The 21,773-nt window shown below is 46.8% G+C and overlaps 2 protein-coding genes and 5 non-coding genes across 7 annotated transcripts; 4 read left to right on the top strand and 3 right to left on the bottom strand.

Annotated features, from left to right (window-relative positions):
• The first annotated feature begins 1,581 nt into the window (after positions 1–1,581).
• LOC144166759 (uncharacterized) lies at positions 1,582–4,520 on the top strand. Its single transcript, XM_077696247.1, has one exon. It carries the CDS (start codon positions 1,691–1,693, stop codon positions 4,472–4,474), a length of 2,784 nt encoding a protein of 927 aa, XP_077552373.1. The 5' UTR covers positions 1,582–1,690; the 3' UTR covers positions 4,475–4,520.
• A 1,708-nt stretch (positions 4,521–6,228) lies between these two features.
• Trnaa-agc (transfer RNA alanine (anticodon AGC)) lies at positions 6,229–6,301 on the bottom strand. The gene has a single exon. It is a non-coding gene; the product is annotated as a tRNA-Ala (tRNA).
• A 182-nt stretch (positions 6,302–6,483) lies between these two features.
• Trnaa-agc (transfer RNA alanine (anticodon AGC)) lies at positions 6,484–6,556 on the top strand. Its single transcript has one exon. It is a non-coding gene; the product is annotated as a tRNA-Ala (tRNA).
• Positions 6,557–14,035: 7,479 nt separating this feature from the next.
• Positions 14,036–17,048, bottom strand: LOC144166798 (uncharacterized). Its single transcript, XM_077696289.1, has one exon. It carries the CDS (start codon positions 17,032–17,034, stop codon positions 15,820–15,822), a length of 1,215 nt encoding a protein of 404 aa, XP_077552415.1. The 5' UTR covers positions 17,035–17,048; the 3' UTR covers positions 14,036–15,819.
• A 215-nt stretch (positions 17,049–17,263) lies between these two features.
• Trnaa-agc (transfer RNA alanine (anticodon AGC)) lies at positions 17,264–17,336 on the top strand. The gene has a single exon. It is a non-coding gene; the product is annotated as a tRNA-Ala (tRNA).
• A 3,139-nt stretch (positions 17,337–20,475) lies between these two features.
• On the bottom strand, positions 20,476–20,548 carry Trnaa-agc (transfer RNA alanine (anticodon AGC)). Its single transcript has one exon. It is a non-coding gene; the product is annotated as a tRNA-Ala (tRNA).
• Positions 20,549–20,730: 182 nt separating this feature from the next.
• On the top strand, positions 20,731–20,803 carry Trnaa-agc (transfer RNA alanine (anticodon AGC)). Its single transcript has one exon. It is a non-coding gene; the product is annotated as a tRNA-Ala (tRNA).
• Positions 20,804–21,773: the final 970 nt, after the last annotated feature.

The raw sequence follows: 21,773 nt of genomic DNA, 5'->3' as shown, positions 1-21,773 counted from the left end.
AATGCTCGATCTGGGAGGCTGCCAGCATTGCCGCCCCACTTCTTTTTCTGGCCGCCTCCGTAATCGGTTTTTCTTTTGGGGATCGCGGATCCCATTTAGGAGCCTTCGGAAGGAGGCTCCCAATTAAAGCAACAAAACGCCGTTTTGGAGTTGCTTGCATGGAGGGCAGCGGGTTACGCTTGCAATGCGTAAGCCCGGGAGGCGATTTTTGTGGACGCCATTTGTTGGCGTAAGCCCTGGCGGTGACTTTTAAGGCCGCCTTGACTGCGGGAATCTTGCCTCTCCCACATGTATACGCGTACTCACGACGTTTGGAAAAAGGAGGAAAACATCAGAGATTCCGAGAGGCGGCGTTTGGCTCCACGATTGGGTGATTCCAAAGGTCCAGCTGACCAATCGAATTTGCCTCGTGGCATACAATGAGCTCGAGGAATTAAACTCCCGCGCAGGATGATAGCCAGGAGGCGAATTCACTCGAAATTTTTAAGACGTAATAGATTGCAGGACTTAAAGCGCCGACGCAACGCAGGCGATGAGGCGCGCCGTAGTGGAGGGCTCCGGACTAATTTTGACCGCCTGGGGATCTTTAACGTGCGCCGAAATCTCGCAAACGCGGGCGGTTTTGCTTTTCGCCCCTATCAGAAAAGCGGCCGCCGCGGCCGGGAATCGAACCCGCGACCTTGTGTTTAGCAACGCAACGCCTTAGCCACTGAGAAATTTTGAAGACTTAGCTATAGCTATAGCCTCCGGACTTAGTGCACGTAAATATTTGCCGTCCGCATCCGCATCTGCGGATGTATCCGCATCCGCAGATACATCCGCAGTTTTTTTTTTTGTTGTTGTTGTTGTTGATTGTGTAAGCTGAATTAGTTTGTTTAACTTCCTTCGGCCGCACTGTGGTCCGATGCGGCATCGGTCGTCCGTGTTTGTCGTGATGTACGGGGTATCTACAATGCCTATGGAAGGTCGCAAGAACTCGCTTACGTCTTCTCGAATTCCTTGTGAACTTTTCTCGGCAAAACTGTTTTTCACTATGGTCCTTTGTTGTCAGATTATAACCCTTTACGGCGCAGCCCACACAAACGTGTGGGTCAACAAATTCGTTTACTAAGTGGCACCCACCTGTTTCGGTTCCGGTTTCACGGCCCTGGGTAGTCGCTGCGCAGGCTTCCGACACTTTATTGGTTTCGGTACTTCACTCATTTCGCCACCGGGGGGCGAGCAATCGCACATTAAAAACCACGCCCCAGCCGGCGCGATCACGCAGGCCGTCTTCAAAATGAAAACTGATACTTCTTCTTGCTATTCTCGTATTTTCTGAATAACAAGCGTAAGACACGACTTGCAGGACTTGGAAAAACATGATCGGCTAAGAAATACACCCGTTCCCTTTGTGTGCCTTCCGTCATCACGCTTGAATAATTCACCCACATATGTGTGGACTGGGCTTTCGTCGTCACGAAAATTTTGCTGGGCGGTACAGGGTGGCGGGCTCGTGCACTCCAGCGCAAGTGATAAATACTTTTTTCTTGCTTTCTTGGTGCAGCACCTCACTGATTGGAAAGAATACAGGAAAAAGCTAGACGAGAGAACACCGGATACCATCGAAGACATAGAAGCATGGACCAACTTGTTAAACGCTACAACCAAGGACGCAACTCAGACATTAGAAGCGGAGCAAGAGGTTCCAATGATAGACAGTAGATTAGCGCACCTCCTAGAAGCACGCAACTCCCTGAAGAAGCGGTGGAAACGCCAACGCCACAACCGAAAACTCCGAAAACGCATAGCACAACTTAACCGGGACATAGAACAACACAGCACAACCCTCTGCAGACAACAATGGCACGCAGTATGTCAAGAGGCCGATGGCCAACTTCACAAAAGCAGAACGTGGAATCCCCTGCGCCACCTACTAAACGACCAGACCACCAAGGGCGCTCAACATTACACGCTGAACAGAACCATCCACAAAGCCGTCCGAGAATTGGGAGAAGCCGAAGTACAAAGACGCCTGGACGCCAAGTACCTCCCTGCAACACCACCAGACCCTCTCCCAAACTATGAAGGCGCACCCAATGACCTTTTAGACGCCGATATAGAAGAATGGGAAGTGCGTGCAGTGCTTCAAACCATTAACTGTAAATCGGCGGCCGGCCCAGATCAAGTTACCAACAAGGCGCTCCGAAATTTGAACGACACAGCAATAGAAGCCCTAACCAAATACTTCAACAAGTGCTGGCGCACGGGCAAGCTCCCGCAACAATGGAAGACTGCGAAAACGGTACTCATCCCCAAACCGGGCAAGCCACCCCACATTGACAACCTGAGGCCTATATCTCTAACATCCTGTGTGGGAAAGGTGCTCGAACACGTACTCCTCAATCGCTGGCAACGGTTCCTGGAAGAATCCGACATCTACCCAGACACGATGCTGGGATTTCGAGCCAAATTATGCACCCAAGACGCCATGTTGCTTCTCAAGCACGAAATCATTGATCGAAAATTCCCCACCCTGGACAACAGAGCAGTACTCGGACTAGATCTTCAAGGAGCCTTTGACAACGTACACCACTCGGCAATACTTCAGCAAGTGTCCAACCTCAATATGGGACAGCGAACTTTCGCGTATATCAAGGACTTCCTGACCAACCGAATCACAAGGCTTGTGGCAGGGGAACTGCAACTCCCACCTAAGCAGCTGGGAAGCACGGGCACCCCACAAGGTTCCGTAATCTCCCCTCTGCTGTTTAACATAGTCATGATCGGCGTAGCTAGAAGACTCGAACAAGTTAGTAACATCCGGTACACGATCTATGCAGATGACATTACGTTGTGGTCAACAGGGGGTAGTGACAGCCAGATAGAAGCGGCCCTCCAAGAAGCCGTCACTGCAGTCGAAGAACATCTACGCCCCACTGGACTCAAATGTTCGCCAACAAAATCCGAACTTCTAGTGATCCCACCACCAGGAACGAGAAGGCCAACCAAACAACACACCCCCATCAATGTGGTCACCCAGGACGGAATGCCGATAACACAAGTCCCAACGATCAGAGTGCTCGGGTTGCACATACAAGACTCGCACCACAACAACGTCACAGTGCAGAAACTCCACGCCAAGCTCACGATGGCCACTCGACTCCTCCGGAAAGTGGCCACGCGATACCAAGGCATGAGAGAAGATAGTCTACTTAGACTCACCCAATCCTTTGCACTAAGTCACATCGCTTACGTGGCATCCTTCCACAACTGGAAGGCGGCCGAAAAGCTAAAGATAGATGCAATGATCAGACGAACCTACAAGACAGCACTGGGACTATACGCCCACACCAATACGGACCGCATGCTCGCATTAGGAGTACATAATACGACAGACGAAATCGCAGAAGCCCAAAGCACAGCTCAGTATCACAGACTGTCCCAGACCAGGACAGGGCGAGCAATACTACAAAGAATCGGACTCAATACACCTACAACGGCTCCAAAGAAAGCAACTCCGCTACCCCGGACTCTCGCCCAACGCCTACGGATTCCCCCCTTACCTAAGCACATGCACCCACAGGCTCATCAAGAGAGACGGTCGGCGAGAGCCACGGCCCTTACGAAGTGGCACGTCAAAGACCCACACGCCTACTACGTGGACATAGCACAATACCCCCAACAACCAGATACGTATGTAGCAGCCGTCCTCGCATCCGACACTGGGATACTCCAAACATCTGGAAGCATACAGTGCAAGACACCCACACAAGCCGAAGAGCTGGCCATTGCACTGGCACTTACGCTTCCGAAATGCCGCACGGTCCTCAGCGACTCGAAAACGGCCATACTCAACTTCGCTACAAACAACGTCAATAATACAACTGCCAGAATATGCTCCACAATATCATCAGGCCCCAACATTACCATCAAGTGGTTCCCCGCACACGCTGGGCAGTTAGACACAGGACCGAACCGGAATGAAGAGGCAGACATGGAGGCACACGCGCTAACCAGCCGCGGGTCCCCACCCCGCCCCTCGATTCACCCGGCACCTCGGTCCAATGACGATGAATACTCCATCACCTCCTACGGAGACATTCTCCAGTGGTACAGAACAAATAGATACCTCTTCCCACCCCCACATCGAGACCTCACCCGCAAGGAAGCTACTACACTACGACAAATACAAGCACAGGCTATATGGACACCCGTACTGGCACGACACATATGCCCCGCCGTATATACAACAGACATCTGTCAACAATGTCAACAAGCAAGAGCCACCCAGAGACACTTGCTCTGGAACTGCACCCCCCCAGACCGCCTAGACGAAGCAATGCCTCCTGCCATGCGCAGCAAGATCACAAGCCAAGACCCTGGAGACCAAAGAGACGTGGTCCAGCACGTGCTGGACATCCTGGCGAGACAGCAGCCGAAAACGTCACCCTCACGGGTTGGCATGAGTAGGCTGCCGCCCCAGGCTGTCTAGCACGCCCGTCTCACCCCACCCCCCATCCCATGCCGGACTGTCAATAAAGTTGTTTCTCTCTCTCTTGGTGTCTCATTCATTCGCGGTTTTGGGCTCGCTCGTTGGTAATGTTTTCTTGCACCTTAACCTTGAACTAGTTCCGTAATTACTTGGGATAATAATAATTAGTTTAATTATTAATTATATTGTTTAAAACTTCATTATTAATATTTTCACCAAATCCTATTGATAATATAAGTACACCTGAAAACAATATAAAACTTGTAAATAATAAGTAAAAATGTAGTTTTTCTGCGCCTGATGCCGTTATAAGGGATTCTTACTACCCGCAGATCATACGAATACAAGCCCAGCCCAAACATATGTGTGGGTTTATTTTCTGTGTGAAATACTCTGAGCTTTCCATTTTCACTTGTCGAAGCATGATTAGGAAGGGGTAAATACAAAAAATTTAATTACTTGTGGCCATTTTTTCTAAGACTTTCTGTGTTGGGCAGGAAAGGGTTATTATATTGCAAAAGAGAAGTAATTATGGTGTTCTCTTGAAAGGGCACTTATTAGAGTTTCGTTACCAGTCAGGTCCCCACACAAATGGTTCAAATGTGGAACACGTGCTCCCCATCAACCACGTAATTTTACATCCGGCCTGCCGGAAGCCCAGGCAAAACTATGCACCGGATTAATCTTTCCCGAAAGAAACATCCTTATCTCCTCAGAGGTTTTTCTGCTGACATTTTCTTCCTGCCGGTATACAATATTTGATAAAACATTACATAGCTTGTAAATTATACATGTTTAAATGCGTGAGAATAATTTGTCCTTGTGTTGTGGAAGCATGTACATGTGTTGGTGGGTAACGGCGACGTAGCTCCCAATGGGAATTTGCCAATCGGCCGTGAGCGTCTGACGAGTGCTGGCATCGTCACTGGTCGATCCACGTGACGAGGTACGTCGTTGGGTTATTTCAGCCAATGAGAGCTTCGATGAGGGTTTTAAGCCTATGTTTAAGCAGTTAGTAGGAACTTTGCCTAATTTTTACGGATATGGGGAAGGCGTTTTTTTTTTTAATGATGCAAGTTATGCAGGGGTGAGGGTTATGCATTTACAACGAACCCGCACAGTGGCCCAGTTGATACGGCGTTGTTCTAATGAGAACGTGGGCAAGGTTTCAATCCCAGTCGCAACTGCCGTTTTCCTGATGGAGGCGAAAATCTAAAACACACGTTGGTAGATATTTAAGTGCACGCAAATATTTTTCGGCAGTATAAATAACTCCGTAGCCCACCACTACAGTGCGCGTCATGGCCGAGATATAGCTTCTACTTATTAAAGATATGAATAAAAAATTGTACAAAGTTTACGGTTTGATCCAGTTATCTAATTTTACTAAGTATGGAACTAGCTAGTTTAAAACAACAGTTGGGAAGATGGTTCACACCTCCAGAAATCATGATTGAACTTTTTGTATCAGCAAACGTTTTTTGTTGCACTTACAAGGGCCACCGTCTGTGCTCACTACAAAAACGGAACTCCGTATGTATTATACAAAATGCTTGCAATTGTAATTATAATCCCTTTTACAATTTCCGCGAGGGTCGATTTTGCTTGCAGAGACTCCCCTCGCAACTCCATCGAGGTGCGCACACTTACGCTTAATAAGCGCCATCATAAACTTAAACATGGGCTTTTGAGTGTAAGCAACCGACTCCTCCACCCCACAGAAAAAGAAAATTTTCCCGTGCAAACAAAAAGAGTGGAGGTGCTGGGTATCGATCCCAGTACCTCTCGCATGCTAAGCGAGCGCTCTACCATCTGAGCTACACCCCCGGACGAGGAACGTCTTCAGTTTAAAGAGAACACTTTCAAGAACCAATCTCCCTCCCGTGGCGTCGCCCTTGCTTTTGACCCAGATTAATTCCAGTTCGGCGCACGGCCGATGTTGCGCAACGGAACACGCAGAACCTCTAACGTCTGCTTCTTATTGTCGGCATTCGATCTCCTACTCTATGGGGGGTGTAGCTCAGATGGTAGAGCGCTCGCTTAGCATGCGAGAGGTACTGGGATCGATACCCAGCACCTCCACGGTTTTTTTTTCTGGTCACAGTGAACTAAAGATGGTGGTGTAATTTATGTTTTGAAAATACTTGATGGTGGTGGTGTAAATTGGTCAAGTGGTGCTAGCCTTGCATGCCACGCCGGCAACTGCTCCACCTGAGTGGCACCCGATGCGTTAAATATATGCCTACGTCCCCATAAGTCACTAAAAGCACATTATATTACTTAGACAACACCATTTGTCATTACAGTAAAAAGTAATTTAAAACTAAGCTGGACACACGCATTTCGACTGGAAGATAGCCAAAGAACGACCGGCTTGTTTTGTCTTTCCTTTCGTTGGATATAAAAAGCCTACAGTGTTTCAACATCGAATTTCCTTTCCGGGCCATTGCCACAACTTCATCTGCTCCCGTAAAGGTTTTAAGAACCATCCTCGTTGCCAAAGGTATTCCTGCAATATATGTTACACTTCGGAGGAGCACTGGACACTTCACTACAGGCTGCGAGGACCCGGTTGTATTTGGGGAAAAAATTCAGGTTTGCTTTTGTATTTCATGGTTGACTTGAAATTTGAATAAAACATTGGTTTGTACCCTCATTTTACTTGTCGCAATAGTTTCATTTTAATTGTTTTAACCTTTTAATAGTGGATAAATGCTAGCTGAATTTTGACACACCAACACGATAAGCGCAAATTCAAATCGGGGATGTGCAGTAAGAAAATGCGTGAGTACTGCTATGTTCACACACACGTTCGCTGGACCTTGAGAAGGTATCGACGATACTGTTTGTTGTGAGAAAAAGTTTTAATGTAACTCGGCCATTGGATGTCTGTTGGTTTATTTATTTATTTGTGGGTTTATTTAATTATTTATTTATTTATTTATTTATTTATTGAATACTGCAGACCTGGAGTGGTTCAAGCAGGAAGGGCACGTCACATGTACCACAAAAAGTAATGACTTACATCATACAAAAATAACACACTTTGTTTTACACAAACACTTCGTTGTATGCATTACAGTACAGTTCGTTATGCATTGCAACAATACACCTGGTTCCACAACAATACATTACACTTTGTTCTACAACACAAGTAGTAACTTACGCGAACAAAAAAAAACACACTTCATTCTACGTACTTTACAATAAATGAGGTTCGCATAATACAGATGCCGAGCCTAAGTCCGCTTCGTTCTCTTATTCAATCGATGGGGTCTTACGTGTGAAATTGTGTCCCACGGTGTCCAAAGGACGCGTCTGCACTCTTCGGCACGCCTTCAGCCCTATACTGCCAGCCATGAGGCTGTCATGTCCTGAATTATACGTTCTGAGTGGGGAAAAAATTACACCATCTTCCCGTAGGGGGACCCTGAGTAGTATGCAAAGCAGCCATGGTGTCGATTCAAGTGCCCATTAGTTTTAAGTTCGTCCTTTCCGTTAGGTGGAGGTACGTAGCTACCGCTATGTTTACAGTTTGGTTTTTATGGTAACTACCACACTTTTCACTTACCGGAACTACGAAATGGGAAATTGCGTTGAGCCCACGGCTGTTTCGCATACTACTCAGGGTTCCCCTACGGGAAGATGGTGTAATTTTATTGGATGCGACGGGTCTATGTCCCTCCTTTGCCGTTGTTGCGCCGTCCACACCCCCACTGCGCATGCTCGGCTTGCTGAACGCCCGGTGGTGTCTTACCCTTTAAAGGCACCTGGAGCGACAGTGTTACCGGTGTCTTCCTGGGCCGGCCCGAGACGAGCACGCTCCCCCTTAAAGGGCTCCTGGAGCGGCAGTGTTGCCGGTGTCTTCCTGGGCCGGCGGATGGATGGACGACGGACGACGGAGCCGGGAGCAAGAGATGCTTTGCATCTAAAAAGCAACGACTGTTCTTCCGTGATGTGGTATACAACCTTGCCCAAGGTCAGTGAATTTATTCTTTCGTCAAGAAAAGAAGATAGCGCGAATACAACGCACAGATTGACGCTGCAGACGAAAGAATATATCAGTCGGCCCTCTTCAGGCTTCGGATGAGTCATCCCAAGGCACCTTCTGCTCCGAATAACTCTGTCTTCGCTGATGGCGCATCACCCTTCCGTATTATGCACCACACACGCTCAGCTTCGGGCCGAAGTGTGCCGTGCAGCCAAATGCTTCTGCTACAATGCTCCAGTCGTTTCTGGGACGGTTATCAAACCCAGTGTCGGGCAATGAGGAGGAAAACTGTGCGTCAGAAGGTGTTGATGTAATTTTGCGTTGTGGAATTCCGTAAGTGCGTTTACCTGTAAGGAAGGATGCATCATATTTAAAAGAGAACAATTTGTGCGTGGTATATTCCAACCACCACGGTGGTTTTGGGTGTTCCCTTGCACCAGGTTTCTTGTCCGGGTGCGTCCTTGACAAAGGTAAAAACGGGAAGCAAAAGATATATGCGAAAATCTTAAACTAGACAGGTCGGCGAAGCAAACTGAGTAGCGCCAGCTCTTGCCTTCTGCGTCCTTCGTCTTCTTTTCGGCGCTTAACGGTGTTGTTAATGGAGTACCAACTAACTCGTACCCATATGTTTCTAAATACGATGCGCAAGATTGTTTCTTAACCCAATACTATATGCCTAAATGTCCATCCAGTCATCCTTCTTTCCAGGCCTCGTCGGGCTGAATAGCGTTTTCTCTAACGGTTCTTAATAGAGCGCGAAGTTTTTGCCCTATAAGCCAACACTACGACCCCGCATTGGCTGCAGGTAGCTTTTTGACTCGCTGCCGAATCCCCCCTTCCTTTAGCCCAGACTAATTCTACGACGTGCTCCTTTATATCTAAGGAAGTAAGCGCTGACAAGAAATCGAAAAAATACTTCTGGAGCTAAAAATCGTGGGATTTGACAAAAATTGCTTGAATTGAGAGGGTTCTAACCCAGGCCTCAAGCATCAGAACCAGTGACTCTACCCGCAGTCCACGGAGGTATAACAATGGGAATTTTCTAGCTGTTGCTAAAGAGAACAGCGAAGTGCGGAAAGCAAACCGGCAGATGGCGCTAGGCGAGAATGGGAAGTGAACATTTTCTACGAATGTTGAACCACGGCCTCCGCGATCGGCTGCCGGCGGCGCGCCGTAGCTGCGCGCCGCCGGTAGCCGATAGCGGAGGCCACGGTTGAACAATGGTACTGTATACTCGCTTGAAAGATAAGTAACCTTAAAGACAGCATCACGTGCAAGTTGATTCAAACTCTTTCCATTCCACACCAGTGCCATTTTATGCTGTTTCGAGGTCAAATATTCATCTTAAAATATGTTCTCAAGAAATAGAAACTTTATGCTACGCTCACACATACTTATAACTCGGAATATAGAGGATATATCGAAGGGTTTGGCAGGCCGCTTTTTTTTTTTTTTTTTACGAACAGGGAACAAAGCGACAAGTATGCAGGAGAGAGGCACAGTTCAATGTTCGTCCTGTGTAGTCTTTTTTTCTTAAAATGTACGCCATGATCCAAATTTATTCCTTCCATTAGCTCTCAAAAGAAATCTGGCGGCGAGCATGACCATAGGTAATTACCAGAGCTATTGACGACAATGCGTGCGTATAGATTCGTGTCACAAGCCAGTGAGTGCGTGACACCGCTTAGCCCATTGAAATAGTAGAAAAGGCTATGTAAACGAAATGGCATCCATCCCCAGAGGCCAGAATAAGGCGCTGCGCATAAACTGATCCATTCATTGCGGAATGCTCCGGGAATTAGGAATACTTGATAGCAGCAAATAATTTTCCTGGTTGTATGGTTGCCCCCACCCCAAATTTATAACGTTGATGATTAGTGGCTTGCTCCTTGTAACAGGGAGGTGGTTTACGGCGACGTTACTGGTAATACAGATGCACGTCCCCTCGCCTTTTGTATGCAAAACGAACCTTATTGTTTACAAGAACTTTAGGCTAGTCTCATTTAGGATTGGAAGGTTCCTTCTTGATTCGTTATCTGCTCTTCGTCCACTGAAGTCGTAATCATTTGAGATATCTCTGCTACAGCGTCCCTGACGTTATCGCGCTGTACAAGCCGAGCAAGGCATTTATTGTTTCTTTTTGCTTCTGTTGGTTTGTCATAATTTTTTTGGCGTCTTGAGCCGTATCTCTTATCGAAGGAAACATTAGCGGCATTGTGCGCGTTTTTTTTTTGCTCCGCTAGGCCTTAATTGACGTCTCATTTCGCAGTCTGGTTGCTGACATGCCTCATCCACATCCTGTTTTCTGTTTTACATGTAACTCCAGGTTCAGACTGTTGTCACAACTGTCGTAATATCTTTAAACAATGACGTAGTATCACATTTCAGCCAACCGAACCGCGTGAAACACTATTTTTTACTTCCCTAGCTCCAATATGGCTGTTGCATCGGTAAAGTGAACATTTTCTTACTGCACATCCTCGATATCAATTTGCGCAAATCATGTGGGTGTGTCAAAATACAGCTAGCATTTATCCACTATAAAAAGGTTAAAACAATTAAAATGAAACTATTGCGACAAGAATAATGAGGCTATAAAGAAGAAGGTTTAATAAAATTTCAAGTAAACCATGAAATACAAAAGCAAACCTCAATGTTTTTACCTAATACAACCGAGCATTTATCCACTATAAAAAGGTTAAAACAATTAAAATGAAACTATTGCGACAAGAATAATAAGGCTATAAAGAAGAAGGTTTAATAAAATTTCAAGTCAACCATGAAATACAAAAGCAAACCTCAATGTTTTTACCTAATACAACCGGGTCCTCACAGCCTGTAGTAAAGTTTCCAGTGCTCCTGCGAAGTGTAGCATATATTGAATGAATACCTTTGGCAACATGGATGGTACTTAAAACCTTCACGGGAGCAGATGAAGTTGTGGCAATTGCCGGGGAAAGATACCCGAGGTTGAAGCAATGAAGGCTTTTTATATCCAATGAAAGGAAAGATAAAACAAGCCTTTGGTTATTTGCCTATCTTCCAGGCGAAATGCGTGTGTCCAGCTTAGTTTTAAATTACTTTTTACTGTTATGACAAATGCTACTGTCTGAGTAATATAATGTGCGTTTAGTGACTTATGGGGAAGTAGAAATATATTTAACGCATCGGGTGGCACTCAGGTGGAGCAGTTGCCGGCGTGGCATAAAAGGCTAGCACCACTTGACCAAATTACATCACCACCAACTCCACCATCAAGTATTTTCAAAACATAACACCACGATCTCTAGTTCATTGTGACCTACCCGCCGCGGTGGCTCAGTGGCTAAGGCGTTGCGCTGCCGAGCACGAGGTGGCGGGTTCGATTCCCGGCCGCAGCGGCCGCTTTTCTCATGGAGGCGAAAAGCAAAAACGCCCGTGTGTACGAGATTTCGGCGCACGATAAAGATCCCCAGGTGGTCGAAATTAATCCGGAGCCCTCCACTACGGCGCGCCTCATCGCCTGCGTCGCGTCGGCGCGTTAAACCCCACAATCAATCAAGTTCACTGTGACCAGAAAAAAAAAACCGTGGAGGTGCTGGGTATCGATCCCAGTACTTCTCGCATGCTAAGCGAGCGCTCTACCATCTGAGCTACACCTTTTTTTTTTTTTTTTATTTATTGCCTGTTCCAAAGTACACATATTCAATACAAACACTTCAGCCTATCTTTGGCTGATCATTGACCTCAAAACTTTTTCAGACAAACAAGAGCATCAAGAATTTCCGTCCACTCAGGCGGCTCAGCCTGGGTCACAAAAATATCGCGAATATACGCAATGCTCTCAATGAAGTTTTCGCGCACAGGGCGAGCGTTCACATCTGCGTTGTTCACAGCTATCCTTGTCTTCCACAGGCTGTGCAGTCCCAGCAGCATAAACATGTCATAAGGTACGCCATTTTCATTTTCTATGGGAAGGTACCGTATACCATGTGGAGTTATAGGCAACTCCTTTTTAAGTGTCCTTTGTAAGACATCCCAGTGAAATATTGGATCCCAACATTCAATAAATGCATGCTCTATGGTTTCCGGTTTCCGGCACAGTCTACAATTTGTGGTCCACGGAACGAAGAACCCTTTTTCCTCCATCCATGTGCTTACTGTCAAAGTATTTGTGTGCAGTTTAAAGAAAAAGGACTTTACACAAGGCCTTACAGGCATCTTTTTAACTCTCTTAAGGACATCTTGGCCCGTATTGCCTTGGTATAACGACCTGTAAAGCGGCACAGGCATCAACGTATCTACAAGGTCTCTATACAACTTTTTCCGATTTACTGCACTCAGATACTCCATAGAAAAACGGACTGTTAGGAACCGGAAAGCCACGACAACCTCCCTGAGGTACCCTCTGACGGCCCGACCGCTCTCACCACCTGTCGATACTATAAATTCCGGGAGGTATCTTCGAAGACGCACCTGTATTATTGTGCGCAAAAATAGGTCCGTCTGGTCTCGCAGAAACATAAAACGTGACACTAGTTGGCGAATGAACAAATGCGACAAGCCCAGGCCCCCACTCTTAACCGAACGAAACAAATTGGTTCGGCTGGTCCTCTCCCAGCTTGATGCCCATATAAACACTGCAAACGCCCTGTGCAGTTTTTGTACATTCACTCGTGTCATACACAGCACTTGAAGCACGTACCAGACTTTAGCGGTCAGAAAAAGGTTACATACTGTAGCCCGCGTGAACACTGATAAGCCTCGACCTTGCCAACCTTCCGTTTTTTCCTTTATCTTCTCTATTTCTTCCCCCCAGTATTGCGCAGTGTCTACGTAGTGTTCTAGGGGCACCCCTAAATACCGCCCAGGCAAGGCTGTCCACTGTGTATTAGCGAAAAGTTGCGGTGTGTAATCCCAGTTGCCGTGCCAAAACCCAGTACATTTTTCCCAGTTTATTTCACTTCCAGTTTGACGGCAAAAGGAGTCTGCAATACTGACCACTTCTACAACGCTCTCTTTGTCAGTGCAGAAAACTGCGATATCATCCGCGTAGGCCAGAACCTTAACTTGAGCCTGCTCTAGTCGAAACCCGCTTATATTCTCATTTCTTATCAGTCTCAACAGGAAAGGCTCTAAGTACAGGGCAAAAAGCAAGGGGCTCAACGGACACCCTTGCCTTACCGAGGAGCGGACGTTTATGCCTTCGGTAAGGTTTTTATTGACTATAATCCGTGTAACACAATCGGAATAAGCCATCTTAACACCCTGTATTATTGTGGTGCCTAAATTTACAAATTCCAACACAGAAAACAAGATTTCGTGGGAAACAAGATCGAAAGCCTTTGCTAAGTCTATTTGGAGCATGGCTACCCGGCTTTCGAAAGCGTCAACACATTCAAGGACACTCCGCGCTACGTGTATATTTGTAGCAATGGTACGCCCCTTGATTCCGCATGTCTGGTGCGGCCCCACTAAGTCCTTGATAACTGTTTGTATTCTTTTCGCTAAGACTTTGGTAAATATTTTGTAATCCACGTTGGTGAGGCTTATCGGGCGATATGACCCCACCCACAACAGTTTATCTGGGTCGTCGGTTTTTGGTATCAAGACCATGTGTGCTACTTGAAAAGACTTCGGTAGTCGCTTCTTTTCGTATGCTTCCCGGATCACGGCGTACACCATAAGTGCCAATTCTTTCTTAAAGGCTCGATAAAACGCTGCTCCCAGGCCGTCAGGGCCTGGTGACTTTCCCGCCGCTAATTCGTCAATTGCCGCTTCGATTTCCTGCAACGTGATTGGCTCCTCTAATCGTGTTCGTACGTCGTCTTCTAATCGCGGCATGTGCGCCAGGAAACAGTTCGCAAAACCAGGTTGTATTAGTCTCTCTCGCCCAAACAATTTACTGTAGTGCTCGACGAATGCACTTTCTATGCTTTCTTTGTCACCTGTAGCTTCGTTTCGGAAGTTTATCTGTTTTATTTCGTTTTTTTGTTGCGTATCTCTTTTCATCGCCTAAAGCACGCTTGCTAGGTTTCTCCCCAGCCCACAGTTTTTCCGCTCGTGCTCTTATCATTGCCGCCCGGTACTTAACGTCGTCCATTATTTCCAGTTTATTTTTCACACCCCTTATTTCGTCTAACCATTTTCCTGGCTGCTCGTTCTCCAGGCTGATTAGTTCGTCAAGCTGGTTACGTAGTTCATTTTCAGCTTTCCGTTCACTGCGCCGGATACTGCCTCCTCTTTCGATTGCAATCATTTTGACGCGACTTTTAAATTCTTCCCATACGACGCAGTAGCTTTCTGGTACTGCTGACAACGTTTTCGCTATTTCACTTTGTACGCTTTTCACGAACTCGCCATCCTCGAGCAACCGTTCATTAAATTTCCATAGCTCCCAATTGAACTTTGCACTTTCTTTTTTCCTGCCTAACGTAAACAACACAAGGCTGTGGTCCGTAAAAGATACGTGTTTTACGTCATAGCTATTGCATGACGGCACCAGTTCAATGGACACGTATGCTCTATCTAGTCTAGCATTGCTCTCGCGTTGGAAGTGAGTGAATTTACACACAGTTCCGGGTGTAAACACAGAACCCACGTCTTCGATTTGACACTCCTGGGTCAGTCGACTAAGCAGGTTGGCACTCCTATCCCGCACAGGCACGTTTGTAGAGCGATCGTGTGCAGAACATACACAGTTGAAATCCCCCAGTATCACAATCAATCGATCACACTTGAGATAACCTTCAAGCTGCTCAAAAAAGTTTGCACGCTCGTTCGAATTGTTTGGAGCATAGACACATATGAACCTCCAACTTAAGCCACTGAACAAAACATCAGCAACAACCAAACGACCACTTTCGCATGCCAACACGGCTTCGATTTGCATATCCAAGCTGTTCCTAAACAAAAGGGCGCACCCCCCCGATGTACCAGCCGCGTGACACACACAAACATTGTAACGTCCTGTAAACGGTTGCACCATTCGATCGGCCTGCTCTTGTGTTGCTACTTTAGTCTCTTGTAAAGCCAATACGTCTAGCCCTTCCTCAAGAGACAGGCGGCTCAACTGGTACTGTCGGCGCCTCGCTGATAGACCGCGCACATTCAATGTCGCGACCCGTAGGGCTTCCGTAATCGTCACTGGCATTACGAGTTACGAGCGAGCCAATTTGAACTGCGCATACCTTGCAGTTGATAGCGGTGCGTACATCCGTGCTCTGGCTTGGCGACACAAGGATTCACTATCACTGTTGTGAAGGGGCTTTCTTTTTTTTCCACGTTGGTCCACCATACTCGTGGGGTAGTACACTGCTGCACGTCCACACAACCAGCGTCGGGAGCTGCCCACTGTCAGGAGTCTGAGTTCCGCCTACTTCCCACGATTTTTGCACTGTGAATGCGGTGTTGCAGCGAGTTTCCTGTCGGCGTTGACGTTGGGCTTTACGTGAAGCGACGAACGCCTCACGTAAGGCTCCTTCGCAGTCGTCTGTTCGCTGACGTTGACGGCCCTTGTGCCCGCAGTGTCTTTTCTTTCTTTACGCGGCCGCTTTGAAGCTGCTTCGTCGTCGCCCTCCTCGTCACTCCTCTTGACCTTGACGTCACCTTTTCCCGGCTCTTCAGCCTGGATATGCATGTCATCTTCATCTTCAGGGGCATGCGCTGCTTCAGTAGCTGCCGCTTTTGATTGCCCTGGTTCGTCTTGTCCTTGCATTGCCTCGACGTCGCGCTCGATGTTGTCCGCCTCAGTGGGCGTCTCATCCCTCTTCGCATTGTCGCCATCCACCGTGGCGACGTCTTCCGCCTCCGCCTCATCCATTACGAACTCGGACATATCCTCGTGCCCCCCGGGTCCAGCTACGTTAGCGTAGGTGCGTACGCAGTTGGACTCGTCGTGGCCGAAGCGACGACAAAGTCCACAACGCGGTACGCGACACTCGCGACGCACATGCCCGGTGGTGTGACAGCGAAGACACTTAGGCGCCCTTCCCGGCACCACGACGAGGGCCTGTTCTCCGGCTATTCGAAGCTGATGGGGAAGGTCCTCCACTGTATCACCAGCCTTCAGCTGCAACGTTACCAATCGAGTCGTCGATCCCTTGTCGACGACGCCGTGAACGCGCCAGCGCTCTCTTGTCACGTTAGTCACTTTGCCGTACGGGGCCAGGGCGACGCGCACTTCTTCGTCGGTCACGCCGTACAACACCCAGTGAATTTTGATCCTTACGTCCTGGTTCGTCGGGTCGATAATCAAGCAGCGCCGGCCTTTCACTTTCATTTCCGTGATAGCGAGGATTTTCTTCACCGCTTCAGCGTTCTTGAATGTGACAGCCCACACGTGATTCATTTGATACGCCCCCAGAGCGATAACGTCCGGGAGCAGTGCCAAATGACCGAGCGCGTCACGAAAATCCTCAACTCTGTAAGGCCTGGCATCAACGTCACCGTGCAAAAAAACTGTATTAACTACTGTACGACCTGTAGGAAGACTTGGCAGCATGACTCGATAACCTTCGTTGTCCGAAGCAGAAACCCTGGAACCGCGGCCCTCAAGGGCCGCAAAACTTGCTCCGGCGGAGCTTTCCATCGTGCGTCCGCTCTCGGCGGTGGCCGGAAGTGGAATGTATCTGAGCTACACCCCCGACAGAATGCGAGATCGAATGTCGAGAATAAGAAGCAGACGTACGTGTGCTCCGTTGCGCAATATCGGCCGTGCGCCGAACTGGAATTAATCTGGGTCAAAAGCAAGGGCGACGCCAAGGGAGGGAGATTGTTTCTTGAAAGTGGTCTCTTTAAACTGAAGACGTTCCTCGTCCGGGGGTGTAGCTCAGATGGTAGAGCGCTCGCTTAGCATGCGAGAGGTACTGGGATCGATACCCAGCACCTCCACTCTTTTTGTTTGCACGGGAAAATTTTCTTTTTCTGTGGGGTGGAGGAGTCGGTTGCTTACCCTCAAACCCCCATATTTAAGTTTATGATGGCGCTTAATAAGCGTTACTGTGCGCACCTCGATGGAAATTGCGAGGGGAGTCTCTGTAAGCAAAATCGACCATCGCGGAATTTGTAAAAGGGATTATAATTACAATTGCAAGCATTTTGTATAATGCGTACGCAGTTCCGTTTTTGTACTGAGCACCCTTGTAAGTGCAGCAAAAAAAAGGTTTGCTGATACAAAAAGTTCAATCATCATTTCTGGAGGTGTGAACCATCTTCCCAACTCTTGTTTTAAACTGGGTAGTTCCATACTTAGTAAAATTAGATAGTTCAATCCAAGCGTAAACTTTGTACAATTTTTTTATTCATATCTTTAAAAAGTAGAAGCTATATCTCTGCCACGACGCGCACTGTAGTGGTGGGCTGCGGAGTTATTTATACTGCCTAAAAATATTTACGTGCACCTAAATCTCTATCAACGTGTGTTTTAGATTTTCGCCTCCATCAGGAAAACGGCAGTTGCGACTGGGATTGAAACCCTGCCCACGTTCTCAGTAGAACAACGCCGTATCAACTGGACCACTGCTCCGGGTCATTGTAAAGGCATAACCCTCACCCCTGCATAACTTGCATCATTTTACAAAAAAAAAAACGCCTTCCCCATATCCGTAAAAATTAGGCAAATTTCCTATTAACTACATACACATAGCCTTATAACCCCCCATCGAAGCTCCCATTGGCTGCAGTAACCCAATGACGTACCCCGTCACGTGGATCGACCAGTGACGATTCCAGCAGCCGTCAGACGCTCACGGCCAATTGGCAAATTCCCATTGGGAGCTACGTCGCCATTACCCACCAACACATTATGCTCCCACAACACAATGACAAATTATTCGCACGCATTTAGACATGGTTACTTTACAAGCTATGTAATGTTTTAGCAAATATAGTATACAGGCTGGAAAAAAATGTCATCAGAAAAATCTTTGAGGAGATGAGGATGTTTCTTTCGGGAAAGATTAATCCGTTACATAGTTTTGCCTGGGCTTCCGGCAGGCCGGATGTAAAATTACGTGGTTGATGGGGAGCACGTGTGCCACATTTGAACCATTTGTGTGGGAACCTGACTGGTAGCGAAACTCTAATTAGTACCCTTTCAAGAGAACACCATAATTACTTCTCTTTTGCGGTATAATAATCTGACAACGAAGGACCATAGTGAAAAACCAATTTGCCAAAAAACGTTCACAAGGAATTCGAGAACACGTAAGCGAGATGTGGCCGCGACCGACCACAGTGCGGGCGAATGAAGTCAACAAAAACCAACTCAGCTTACACAATAATCAACAAAAAACCTGCGGGGGTATCTTTCCGAGTCAACACCGACTACAAGCTACAATCGTATGCGAGGTAAAAGACAGCGTCGCCATCTTTTCAGCTCGAAATAAGCACATGGGGCATATTTGATTGCGGAACTATATTTAAATTTGTCATGAGAAAACCTGACATGATGGATATTTGCTACTGCTTTGCTTGTTGGCAAGAAAATCTGGCTTGAATATTATATTATGGGTGTCACGTTCTTCCCATTCTAACTCTGCAGAAATGTTAAAGATAAATAGTGCACGTCTTTATGCATCCTTTTATTGGGATGACCGTAAGAACAGTCATGCCTGGTGTCGGGCTCTTGGTGTAACATCTTTTGAAGGGAAATTGGGATAAGTATTGGTATAAATGACGGACACAGAAAAAAACATACACTTTGGCGTGAAGACAGGGTACTCACGGCGATCAGTTGTCAGTGTGACGAGTTCACGTCAAACTGCACGTTTTTTTTCTGTGTACGTCTTCCTGAAGAATACCCAGCGCAATTTCTCTTCAGAAGATGTGAGAACAAGTCCGTTTTCATAACCTTGAACATAATCTTCCCGTTAAAGTACATCGGTGTAGACACTGCGTCAAGACGCTTTACATTTACGGTTTTAAGCGCTATGCCACCATTTTATCATTAGTATAATGCCAGCAGGATAACCGCAATAACGGAAAAACAGAGATGTAGCAATACCTGGACAGAATATCAAAAAGCTAAAGACAAGATTGTTTTTTTTTTACCTTTTGGCGTTCATTACAGGTAACGATACAAGCTTGAATGGCCACAGGTAACCACAGGTAGCCATATGTCTCCATTATTTTCGTCCTGACCGACACGCACGAGCTCTGATAGCAGAGAAAGTAAGTACTATTCTAGAAAAACCGAATGTGGAAAGCCATCATGCTTTCCGGCTAGAAAATAACAGAAGGTGATCATCTGGCCAGAAAAAAGTTTCGCAAGATAATTAACATTTCATTACAAAATATTGTTCTTGCCGAGCATATCTCATGCACATTTCACACATGACTATTTCCCTAATTGATCCCCAATTCAAAGTGACTGCATATCTACAGGGTTTAAGTGACCTATAGAAGGTGCATTGACGTGGGTATATGAACACATCATCTGGAAAAGTCAAGAAAAGGCTAGGGGTACGAACCATTCGACAAAGTTTTACAGGAAAAGTGTGTTTGTCTCACTGTGCTGTGTTTCGCCTTCTAAATACAGCTTCGTGCAATTTTCACTTCATTCCAACCAACAAAGACAACCATGCCAACCAACCAATCGCTTGTTCTTTTTTTCTTGAACCCTTTAATTCCTTCTTTCCATGGTTCTAGCCCGGTTGCGTTGACTGCATTCCAGCCACGCATGAAAGTGGGAGGAAAGTTGGCAGTTCGCATCCTGTACCACGAATGCATTTCTCCTAAACTACTATTTGGTTTGACTCAGTTACTCAGTTTGATTATTTTGCTGGATGCACGCCATGTATAAAAGAATATTTGTCCGCGGCTAAAGCTTCGTAACTATCCACCAATAATGAAAGCTTCGTAGAGGAAAATCCCTGACACTCAATGCCACGCAAGCTTGAATGTCTAAGTCTAAGGCATCAAAGCTACAACACCAAAACGTTAGTTCAATACTTTAAAACTCTAAGAAAGCGGCTGCTTCAAATGTCTATCTTTTCAGTTGATAGTATAAACGTGGCAAACAAAACAGTCGTGGAGGTGCTGGGTATCGATCCCAGTACCTCTCGCATGCTAAGCGAGCGCTCTACCATCTGAGCTACACCCCCGACGAGGTTCGAGGTAGAATGCGGCCAGTAAATACAAAGTAAACGGGTGAGGCACTGCGTGCTATGTTGCGTAACATCGGCTGAGCGCTCGACTGGATTTGATCTGATTCAAAAGCAAGAGAGGCGCAGCAGGGAAGAGAAAGACTCTTTAGAACATGTATGCCGTTCCCTGCACCTCGTCCGGGGGTGTAGCTCAGATGGTAGAGTGCTCGCTTAGCATGCGAGAGGTACTGGGATCGATACCCAGCACCTCCACATTTTTAATTTTAGTATCCCAGAAGAAACGTTTTCCTTTTATCGGGCGTGTGGTGACAAACAATCCCTATTTTATTTGATTTTTTTTTTCAAGGAAAAGTGGGCGTTGGAATTATGAGGTCTGAAGTATCTGACGAAGGTTCCACTCAAAATATTATTTAAGCTTATGGTGCACTGTTCTGGGGCGTAATTGTGCTCACTCGTCATAGGGAGTTGCGCGTGAGCCCGTAAAAGCCAAAAAGAATATGGCAGTAATGTCTCGTTCTTCTCCAATTCGCCTCCTTGCGAGTCGGGCGTTGGTGACCCTTGGAGTTCCTGCCAGCCCTGCGCTGCGTTTAGTGCAGCGCTGCGGCTGTGATGAAGGCGACGACCCGTTGAGACGAAACGAAAACTTGTATTTACACTTTTTACAGTTGGTTACAAAGAGGATACAATGAGGCCATTGGTCGCTATGTGCCCGCGGCACCCCGTCAGAGACGAGCCACAACTCAACCCGGTCTGTCCGATGCAGTGATGCCAACCTGAGGCAACGCTTTATCCCTAGAATGACCCCTCAAAAATCCCTAGATAGCAGACAAAATCTCCAGATTGCATTTTTTTTTTATTTTCGCAAGTTGGCATTCACCTTTATTAGTCTAAACGCAGCTTGCTCTTCGCTTCGTTTGCTCTGAATATTATTGGAGTTAAGATACAGCTTACTAGCAGCAACGGCAGCTCTTTTTTTCTACATTTTCTCTTCGTCCAGAAGTTGCCATTTCACATGGAGCGCGCCTTCACTTTGCACAGTGAAGGTGCGCGGCGGAGGTGAATTTCGCGCGTTTTTCCGTGCAAGTCACAATTGCACTTTCACTCGCGAAGCCAAGTAGTCACTCGTGAAGACAAGTTCGGAAAAGTTCCTTCGAGTGTACAGCACACCTCAGAGTTTCCACAGTTGCACTTCACTTGCGAAGACAAGTTGTCACTCGCGACG

This window comes from Haemaphysalis longicornis, unplaced genomic scaffold (genome assembly GCF_048455015.1).
Source record: "Haemaphysalis longicornis isolate Haplotype H1 unplaced genomic scaffold, Haemaphysalis longicornis Haplotype H1 scaffold_19, whole genome shotgun sequence".
Taxonomy (NCBI): Eukaryota; Metazoa; Arthropoda; class Arachnida; order Ixodida; family Ixodidae; genus Haemaphysalis; species Haemaphysalis longicornis.
This window is presented reverse-complemented; position numbering and strand designations above follow the sequence as displayed.